We start from the raw sequence: 10,222 nt of genomic DNA on the forward strand, positions 1-10,222 counted from the left end.
AGGGGTTGGGGGAGGAGGTGAGTCCTAACCTTTAGCCACTCTTGACTCAGTTTCCCCAAGTGTGAGCTGAGGGGCGCCACTGTGGGGATCACTTCCTTCCCAGCTATGCCCGAGTCTTGGCACACAACCATCACTCAGATAAGCGAATGAGAGGGCTGGAGGGCGGTCCCGCTTGATTCCCCGCCCCACCAACCCCCGCACAAGCCCCCCCCCGTGACTCAGTTTCCCCGCCGGATCCGGGTTCAGCCGCGCTGGGCGGGGCCTTCAACGCGGAGGCCAGCGCCGTCTGTTTACCTTGAGGCTGGACGCTGGGCAGGGCCGCGGAGGGCCGTCCCCGGGGCCGGCCGCGCCGCCGGCATAAATAGGACACGCGGGCCTCGTGGGCGGCAGAGAGCGAGCCGCTGTCCAGCTCCCCGCCGCCGTCATGGTCCTCACCGCCGCCCGCGTTCTCTTGCTCACCCTGGCTGCCCTCGGCGCATCGGGCCAGGGGCAGATCCCGCTGGGTAAGCCGCGCCTGACCCCCAAACGGACAGGACTCGCGGGAGGCCTGGGGTCGCGGCTTCTTGGGATTCGGGGACTGTTCGCCGGGGCGTGCGGGGCGGAGAAAGCAGGCAGCGGGGCAGAGGCTCAGGAAATGGGGTGGGCGTCAGGGGTCCCTGCCGCGGCGGTGTGAGGGGTGGTGATGGGGGTCTCCGGTCCCCGACGCCCCACCAGCGCCCCCTGTCAGCGCAGGTGCAGACCTGGGCCCGCAGATGCTACGCGAACTACAGGAGACCAACGCGGCGCTGCAGGATGTGCGGGAACTGCTGCGGCAGCAGGTGCCTGCCGGGGTTGGGGGGACGGGGGTGCCGGTTTGGCACAGAGAGGCTTGGAAGAGGAGAAGGGGGTCTCGGAGGTAGGGGAGTGTGGAGGAGTGGGGGGAGGACTGGAGAAGGGGATCCTGGTGGAGGTGAAGAGGGCCCAGAGTTATGGAAAAGAGGAAAAAGAGGGGTCCCAGGGACAGGGGGTTCCGCGGGAGAGGGGTAGGGATCCGTGAGGGGGGGAAGGGAATCCCAGGGAAGGAAGAGAGGGGCTAGGAGAGTAGGGATCTCGGGGTAGGGAGTCCGTGGGGAGGGGGCCCCGGCCGAGTGGGTGGGTCTGCGGGAAGGGAGTTTGAGAGAGGGAGAGGGGAGACCCGACGGGGGAGGAGAGGGATGGACCCGCTGACCACACCCCATCCCCCTTGCACCAAAGGTCAAGGAGATCACGTTTCTGAAAAACACGGTGATGGAGTGTGACGCGTGCGGTGAGCGCAGCTGGGGCGGCAGAGACTGGGCGGCGGGGGAGCGCGAAGAGATGGGGAGACAGAGACAGAGAGCGAAGGACAGACCGGGAGGAAAAGAGACAGAGAAGATGGAGGCTGACAGAGATGGAGAGATTGGATGAGGGATGGAGAGAGAGAAACAGGAAGGGGAGACAGAGACTATGGGAGGGGGAGACCCCAAAAGTGCCAGAAACCTTGCGAGAGATGCTGGGAGGTGGAGAGTCGCGGAGAGAGAAGCAAAAAACGGCCGGGCGCAGAGATCCAGATACTGGAGAGACCTGGCGGGCAGAGCGCTCAGTGCGAGGCGGGGTCGCAGAACAACCAGGATCTCACCACGCCCTCAGGGGCCATCCCCCCCCAGGCTCCACCCCTGGGCGTGACCCTAACCATTCCCGCCCCACCCCCGCAGGGATGCAACCCGCGCGCACCCCCAGACTGAGCGTGAGGCCCCTAAGCCAGTGCGCGCCCGGCTTCTGCTTCCCCGGCGTGGCTTGTACCGAGACAGCAAGCGGCCCGCGCTGCGGACCCTGCCCCGCAGGCTTCACCGGCAACGGCTCGCACTGCGCCGATGTCAACGAGGTGCGTCCGTCACCACCGCCCAGACGATCCCCCAACGCGTGACCCCACAGCTCCCCACCGCCCCGACGAACTCCTCATCCGCTGGGGGTGCTTTCCCGGAGAGCCCCCTCATCTCCAGGGGCGCAGGTCCAGACGACCTCCCCACCGCCGGGGGACACCCACCACTACCACCCCCCTCTCCACCTGGGACGCCCATCCCGACGACTTCCTCCGTAGCCGGTGACGTCCGCCTCAACGACCCCCCTCACCGCCGGGAGCCGCCGACCCCAGCCACCCTTCCACCACCGGGGGGCTCCCGCCCCGACAGCCTCCTCACCGCCGGGCACGCACGCCCCGACGACCACTTCCCGCCTCCTCTGGGGACGCCCGCCCTCAAAATGTCTTCCCCCGCCCATGAGCACCCAGCCCACCGGGTCCCAGGAACAGATCCCCTCAGGCACGCTCTGTTCCCCGCCTGGTCTTGCCCCTTCCCACATCAAGGCAAAGCCGTGTGTGACCCCTGGGACAGTGGCCTCTGCCCCACATGGCACTCCCCGCCCCCCAAGAGCTAGCTGATGGCCCTTGAACTTTACAAGTACAAGCCCAATAAGCCCTGAGAAGCCTCTCTCGGGGAGGCCCAGCTATACGTCCGTCCTCTGACCCTCCGGGGCCCTTCTTCCCCCAGTGCAACGCCCATCCGTGCTTCCCCCACGTCCGCTGCATCAACACCAGTCCGGGCTTCCGCTGCGAGGCTTGCCCGCCGGGGTACAGCGGCCCCACCCACGAGGGCGTGGGGCTGGCCTTCGCCAAGGCCAATAAGCAGGTGAGGGCCGTGGGGGGTTGGGGTGGGGAGCCAGGAGGAGCATGTTGGGGTGGGGGGCATTTTGTTGAGTAAACTCGACCTCCAGCCTCGCAGCCTTTTCCTGCCTCGCTCCAGCGGGAGGGCATAGGGACCGGAGTCTGGGGAACAGAGCAAGTTAAGGGTCCACGTCAGGGATGGTCGGGCTTGGAGGCAAGATGTAGGGGAGAGGTAGGATTCAGAGGAGACGTGAACCGGGTGGGAGGTCTGGGGGTATCTGCGTAGGATCAGTGACCTCTGCCCTCCGTCCCACCCAGGTTTGCACGGACATTAACGAGTGTGAGACCGGGCAGCATAACTGCGTCCCCAAGTCCGTATGCGTCAATACCCTGGTAAGGCCTGGGAGGAGAGGGGAAGGACTGAGAGATGGAGGATGGGACGCGAAGTGTCAGGCGTGGGGGGCGGGGGCTGACCTCCTGTGGCCCGGGCTCAGGGCTCCTTCCAGTGCGGCCCGTGCCAGCCCGGCTTCGTGGGAGACCAGGCATCAGGCTGCCGTCGGCGCGCACAGCGCTTCTGCCCCGACGGCACGCCCAGCCCGTGCCACGAGAAGGCCGACTGCGTCCTGGAGCGTGATGGGTCGCGATCCTGCGTGGTGAGTGCGAGCGGGCCAAGGAGGGGCGTACGATGAGGGTCCTGGGGTGGGGCCACGCCGGAGCACCCACTCACTCCCCCACCCGCAGTGCGGTGTCGGCTGGGCTGGCAACGGGGTCTTCTGCGGCAGCGACACAGATTTGGACGGCTTTCCCGACGAGAAGCTGCGCTGCTCAGAGCGCCAGTGCCGAAAGGTGGGCGGGGTCTGAAGGGCGAGGCCTGGTATGAGGGTGGGCGGGGCTCCCTGGCAGCGTCCCTCATGCCCGCCGCGCCCACCCCTAGGACAACTGCGTGACGGTGCCCAACTCAGGGCAGGAGGACGTGGATCACGACGGCATCGGAGACGCCTGCGACCCGGATGCCGACGGGGACGGCGTCCTCAACGAGAAGGTGGGGCAAAAGCGGGGGCCTAGGTGAGACTAGATGGGGGCTTGGCTCGAGTGAGGGGTGTGGCCTTAGAGGCTGATCTCACGGGTCCCAGAGGGTTAGGGGGTTCCCTGCAGAGGAGGCGGGGCCTCGGAGATGGACAGTCTGGGGAGTGACATTTGCCTTTCTAGGCCTGACTACTCCCAACCGGCCCTGACCTCTAGGACAACTGCCCGCTGGTGCGGAACCCAGACCAGCGCAATGCGGACGGCGACAAGTGGGGCGATGCATGCGACAACTGCCAGTCCCAGAAGAACGACGATCAGAAGGACACGGATAACGACGGCCGAGGCGACGCCTGCGACGACGACACAGACGGCGACCGTGAGCTCTGTGGCAGGGGGGAGAGGAGAGGGAAGGGCTGGCACCAAGGGGCGGGGCTTGGCTGGGCGGGGCTCGGCCTCCTTTGGAAGCCGGAGGGGGTGTGCTCGCCTAGGGCTCCAGGGACCGTGGACCATGCTCCGGCGGGCAGCAAAATGCAAGCTGGGATATGATGCCGAGGAGAAAAGGAAGGAACTTTTGGAGGAGGGGAAGGTGGTCCCTGTGTTAGATGCTGCAGGGAGGAAATAAGAGGACAGAGACGTGAGCCTGGGGTTTAGGGCTGAGGAGGTACCATTTTTACATCTGGGCAGAGACTCGAGGTGGTACATTCACAGAGCTAGTCCCCTCACCGCCATCCATTCATTTTGTCTCTAGGAGGCTGGCGACTGGGCATGAATACTTGGTTTAACTTTGTTGTTATTGGGAGCCAAAGATGGGGTGGGACTCTGTCCCAAGCTAGCCCCAGGGCTGCACCTGCCCTGCTGAAGTCAGCCTGGCCCCGTCCTAATCTTGGGATCCTGTTCTGTCCTTCTGCTTCCCGCAGGGATCCGCAACGCAGTGGACAACTGCCCCAGGGTGCCCAACTCAGACCAGAAGGACAGTGATGGCGATGGTGTAGGGGATGCCTGTGACAACTGTCCTCAGAAGAGCAACGCAGACCAGGTGAGGGCAGGCCGGACCCCAGCTGGGTCAGACCCCTGGGGTAAGCACCAGGCTGATTAACAAGACTCCAGCCCAGTCCCAGCAGCCTGTGGGGGGTGGGGTGGTGTTCCTCTGCGTCAGGAAGGACCTTGGCTCTGGAACTGGGGGTGGGCGGGAGGCTTCTGAATTCTTCTGCCCTGATTAAGGACATCTACAACCTTCCCCCGCCCACAGAGGGATGTGGACCACGACTTTGTGGGAGATGCTTGTGACAGCGACCAAGACCAGTAAGGAGGACATCTGGGGCTGAGGTGGGCACCCAGGGTGGGCAGCCCTTGATCCAGCTTTCTGGGGTCTCATTGTCTCTGCCCCACCCACCCACTCTAGGGATGGGGATGGGCACCAGGACTCGCGGGACAACTGCCCCACAGTGCCCAACAGCGCCCAGCAGGACTCAGACCACGATGGCCAGGGTGACGCCTGCGATGACGATGATGACAACGATGGGGTCCCCGACAGTCGGGACAACTGCCGCCTGGTGCCGAACCCGGGCCAGGAAGACATGGACCGTAAGGCAGGGTGCAGGGCCTGTGGTGGGGATGGGGCTAGTGTGGAGCCACTAGGGTGAGATTTGGGGTGGGCATGGTGGGGCCAGTGGCACGTGTGAGCGGAGCTGGAGACATGGTGCGGGCAGGGCCGGTAGCCTGTGTGGGCGTGGCCAGGCCTGGGGCGGGGCCTGGAGCTGATTCTACTACGGTGGGGGGGGCCTCCCATCTCCTCTCAGGGGACGGCGTGGGCGACGCGTGCCAGGGGGACTTTGATGCAGACAAGGTGGTGGACAAGATCGATGTGTGTCCGGAGAACGCTGAGGTCACCCTCACCGACTTCCGGGCCTTCCAGACGGTCGTGCTGGACCCCGAGGGCGACGCGCAGATAGACCCTAACTGGGTGGTGCTCAACCAGGTGCAGGCGGGGCCCAGGCGGGAGGTGGGGGGAGCCCAGGACCGCCACAGCGGGTCCTAAGCTAGGGGCGGGGAGCCGAGGGCCCACACGGCTGGCCTGAGGCCCTTCTTCCTTTGAACCCCACCAGGGGATGGAGATCGTGCAGACGATGAACAGCGACCCTGGCCTGGGTGTGGGTGAGATACGGGGAGGGGCCAGGCCGTGCAGGGGGCGGGGCTAGAGGAGAGGTGGGACGGGGCGGGCCTGGACTCAGGAAAGGCGGGGCCAGGTTGGGTGGTCTGGGCTCAGGGGTCGGACGTTCTGGACTCTGGAGGGGCGGGGCTCGGGAGTGGATCTGGGCCCCGGTGCGGCAGGGGCTAGCGTCCCTTCCTCTCCCCAGGTTACACGGCCTTCAATGGCGTGGACTTCGAAGGCACGTTCCACGTGAACACGGTCACGGATGACGACTACGCGGGTTTCATCTTTGGCTACCAGGACAGCTCCAGCTTCTATGTGGTCATGTGGAAGCAGATGGAGCAGACATACTGGCAGGCAAACCCCTTCCGTGCAGTGGCGGAGCCTGGCATCCAGCTCAAGGTGCTGGGCCCTACCTGAACTCTTGGTCTCAGTGCCAACTCGGAGGCCCCAAACCCTCCCACAGACCCCCAAAGCCTTACAGCCCCTGGCCTCATTCTATGGACCTAGAAGTCTTTCTACCTAGTTCCTCCCACAGGCCCTCAAACACTCCCCCGGGATCCCCCAATCTCTCTGTGAACCCCAAAACCCTCTCACTGAGCCCCAAACTTTCCCTCAGGTTCCAAATCCTCCTGCAGACCCCATAGACCCCAGTATTTCACTGAAACCCTAGAATTCCCCAAGTCCTCTAGACTCGAGTTTATCCCACAAACCACTGCTGCCCCTACAGCCTGACTGCAAAGCTCCTCGTGGCTCCCAAGGCTTTCTCATGGGTCTCCCATCCAGGCATACTGGGGGTCCCCACCACTCCTCTATGACTCACAGCTCCTTGCCTGTCTGGGGGCTCTGGTGGCCTGTGTGGTCTCTGACCCCCACTCCCTTGTTCTCCGGCGTGGCAGGCCGTGAAGTCCTCCACAGGCCCTGGGGAGCAGCTTCGGAATGCACTGTGGCACACGGGGGACACAGAGTCACAGGTGCGGCTGCTGTGGAAGGACCCCCGCAATGTGGGCTGGAAGGACAAGACGTCCTATCGCTGGTTCCTGCAGCACCGGCCCCAAGTGGGCTACATCAGGTGGGAACCCGCCCTCTGCCAGGGGGCCCGGAGTCCCTGCTCTATCCTGGCTCTTGAGGGAAAGGGGGAGTGCTTCAGGGGGCCTCGGTCCCCTTATCTGTAAAATGGGAATAATACAGGCATTTAGAAATAACTGTCTGGCCCTAGGGCATGATACCCGTCCCAGGACAGGGGGAGGGGCCAGGCCGTGCAGGGAGCTGCTCAGGGGGCAGGGCCAGAGGAGAGGTGAGACATGGGGGAGCCTGGACTCAGAAAAGGCGGGGCCAGTTTGGGTGGTCTGGGCTCAAGGGTCCGGTGGTTCTGGACTCTGCACACAGCAGTAGGGGGGTCTCACTCACTCCTGGTTTCTCAATCCCCACTCTACACTGCCAGGAAGACCAGGCACTACGCTTAGCACCTACTGTGTGCAGGGCCCTAGATGTCCATCCTCTCACACAGGGAAACTGAGGCTCAGGTCAGGAGCCCCCTCTGCCCTGAGCATGGCCCAGGCAGGGAGACATACGGCCCCCTCTCCTAGAGAGGAGGGGGCCTAGCTCATGGGGCAGGATGCTGAAGCTCTGAGAGGGGAGGAGGCACCTGGCCCAGGGCCCCGAATCACAGTCCGTTCCTTCTCCGCAGAGTGAGGTTCTACGAGGGCCCGGAGCTGGTTGCGGACAGCAATGTGGTCCTGGACACGACCATGCGGGGAGGCCGCTTGGGAGTCTTCTGCTTCTCCCAGGAGAACATCATCTGGGCCAACCTGCGCTACCGCTGCAATGGTAAGACGACCCTGTTGGGGAAGGTGGGGAGTCCATACCGCCCAGCCTCACCCCCCCTCACCTGCTCATCCTCTCTCCACAGACACCATCCCTGAGGACTACGAGGTCCAGAGGCTGCTGCAGGCCTAGGGACACAGGTGGGGACCCGCCACTGGATGACGGCCACCCTCACGGCTGCCCTCACTGTGGGAGGCCATCAGCACCCGGCCCCAAGAGGCAGCTGGCCTGGTGGGGAGGGAGAGGGGCTCAAAGAGGACAAAATAAAGTGTGTGTGTGGCGGAACAAGCCGGCTGTGGTCTCCGCTGTGGGGAGATGGAAGGGTCGAGCCTCTGGGGAGAGGCCAGGGACCCCAAACTCAGGCCTTGGGAGAGTTGGGGGCCTGCCACTCTCTCCCCCCGTGACTGGCTGGGGCCCTAGAAGCCTGACTAGGAGTGTCCGGCCCTGCTGCATCCCACTCACCCTCCTGGGGCGTCTGCCCCAGGATCCTGGGGTGTGTGTGTGAGGGGCTCATGCCTGCGTGTCCGTGTGTCTGTGTCTGTGTGTGTGGCCCCTGTGTGGCTCCTGCCTGGTGCGCCTGCAACACCCACAGTTCATCCTCCAGAGGGGAGGAGAGGGCAGGAAAAAAGGGGAGGAGGCAGAGATGAAAACATTGTATTTTTATTACGTTTCATTACAAAGGATGCAAAGGTACACAGACGATAGCGTCCACGTCAGAGAGGATGGGCAGGGGCCGGCCGAGTGCGCCCTGAGCGCCCGCCCCCGCCCGCCATGGGCACCCACGCGTGCGGCCCACGGGACATCTACAGCACAATGTACATGCTGGGGGTGGGGGCAGAGCCAGCCTGGGGGAAAGAGGGACATGAGTGGGACAGGGCTTGGACTGGCAGGTTTGCATATATCAGTGCCCAGTCCCTGGAGGGGCAGGGGCAGTTTCCAACGGAGGGCATGGCGGGGTCAGTGGACCTTGACTGCCAAAGCCCTCCCTTCCGGAGTCTGGTAGCAAATGCCACAGCTGTGTCCCCTTGTCCCCGGTTGGCAGGAGGCCAGAAATGACAGGCTGGGCATCGATTACCCCCAAATTCCACAACCCTGCAAGATGGGGGCAACCCAAGTGTCACTGGCTCCTCGGGACAGGGTGCTGGGCACTGGCCAGGAGGGCAGAAGGCAGAGGGAGCTGTCTGGAACCAGTCCCTGACGTCCAGCCCCTGCCTGGGATGAGCCTGGGGCCCTGAGACCCATGGGCCTGAGCTAATGACAAGAGGGAACTGAGGCCCGGGTCACAAGGGTCTTGTCTGCCCGCCAGCGCCTCCAGGAGCACCCCAGCGCCCAGGCCTGGGGGTGCAGGTCACCCCACCTCCATTGGGGTAGAACTCTTGTCTGTGGCCAGCCACCTGTGGCACACCAACGGTTAGGAGAGGTGCCTGAGCCCCACGCAGCCAGGACCCCCAAAAGCCGAGGAAGCCAAAAAGAGTTGGTTCAGGCCAAGCTGGCCGGGCAGGGCCTGACAAAGGAATGTCCCAAGGACCCCTGTCATATGATGTGAGACCCCCCAAGGGATGGGGGCCCAGCGTCCACGGAGAACTCGGGCAGAAACAGACCTGTCTGCCCACTCACCCCAGGCAGGCCTCCCAGGGTAGGCGAGGTGCCAAATCCTCCCCCAGCTCTTCAGGTCACGTGGCGGGGGGGGGGGCGGCGTGGAGCTCAGGTGGCCACAGCTCCCTCACCTGAAGCGTCACCTGCAGGGGTGGTAGGCCAGGCCCAAGAGCAGCAGGTACCCTTGACCTTGCACCCCTGTGCCCCAACACTACGCCAAGGGCAGGCACCCTGAGGACTCTGACTACGGCTCCCTTAGAACCCAGTGAGGGTGATGGGTGCTGCTACTGCTGTGTCAGGGCTGGGGGCGGGGGTCTCCTGACCCCACCAGGCCTCACCACACCCAGCCTGCACCCTGGGGTGGGGATGCCTTCTTTGGAAATGCAGAAGACTCAGAATCCAGTTGGGGGCAGGAGTTCGGCAGCAAGTTTGGTTATGAACTAGCTCAGGGTGTGGAGGTCTGGGGAGGGGTGTACCATCCCAGGCGTTCTCAGCTGCCTGGAGGCCTCCAGGTCAACAAAGTTTTCTCTAGGAGAAGGTGATCATGGGGGCTCATTAGGCCCAGGAGGCTGGACAGAGGGGGGTCACCCCTGCTGCTTGAGTCCCACCCAGCACCTCCATGGGCCTCGTACCTACTCCCGTCCCCTGTGACCAGGCCGTGGCCAGCACCCAGCATGCACGCAGCCCCCAAACTGGACACCCACCCCAGCAGGATGGATGGACGACACGGGACGTCTCGCCCTCCACGCAGGAGTCTCACAGCATCTGATGGACGGACAGATGGACAGCTGTCCTTGCCCACGCCACTGTGACACACAGGCCTCACGATGGGCCCACTTGGCTGGCCGCCCTCCTCGGAGGTCGGAGGTCGGCCACCTGAAGAAATCTGGTCAAACACACCTACGACGTCAGAACCCTCCTGCCCAGCCCTCAACACCCACAAGGAGATAACAGCACACAGG

General features: G+C 64.3%; 1 protein-coding gene across 1 annotated transcript; it reads left to right on the forward strand.

Moving 5' to 3' along the window:
* The first annotated feature begins 394 nt into the window (after positions 1-394).
* COMP (cartilage oligomeric matrix protein) lies at positions 395-7,941 on the forward strand. The gene is made up of 19 exons (XM_029218981.1): positions 395-503; positions 733-818; positions 1,234-1,285; positions 1,713-1,882; positions 2,547-2,684; positions 2,978-3,052; positions 3,154-3,312; positions 3,401-3,505; positions 3,594-3,701; positions 3,902-4,061; positions 4,603-4,721; positions 4,935-4,987; positions 5,088-5,269; positions 5,485-5,663; positions 5,791-5,839; positions 6,043-6,239; positions 6,737-6,909; positions 7,528-7,667; positions 7,750-7,941. Exons 1-19 carry the CDS (start codon positions 425-427, stop codon positions 7,794-7,796), a joined length of 2,271 nt encoding a protein of 756 aa, XP_029074814.1. The 5' UTR covers positions 395-424; the 3' UTR covers positions 7,797-7,941.
* Positions 7,942-10,222: the final 2,281 nt, after the last annotated feature.

The sequence above is a fragment of the Monodon monoceros genome, unplaced genomic scaffold (assembly GCF_005190385.1).
Source record: "Monodon monoceros isolate NGI ecotype Baffin Bay Population unplaced genomic scaffold, NGI_Narwhal_1 Super_Scaffold_12, whole genome shotgun sequence".
Taxonomy (NCBI): domain Eukaryota; kingdom Metazoa; phylum Chordata; class Mammalia; order Artiodactyla; family Monodontidae; genus Monodon; species Monodon monoceros.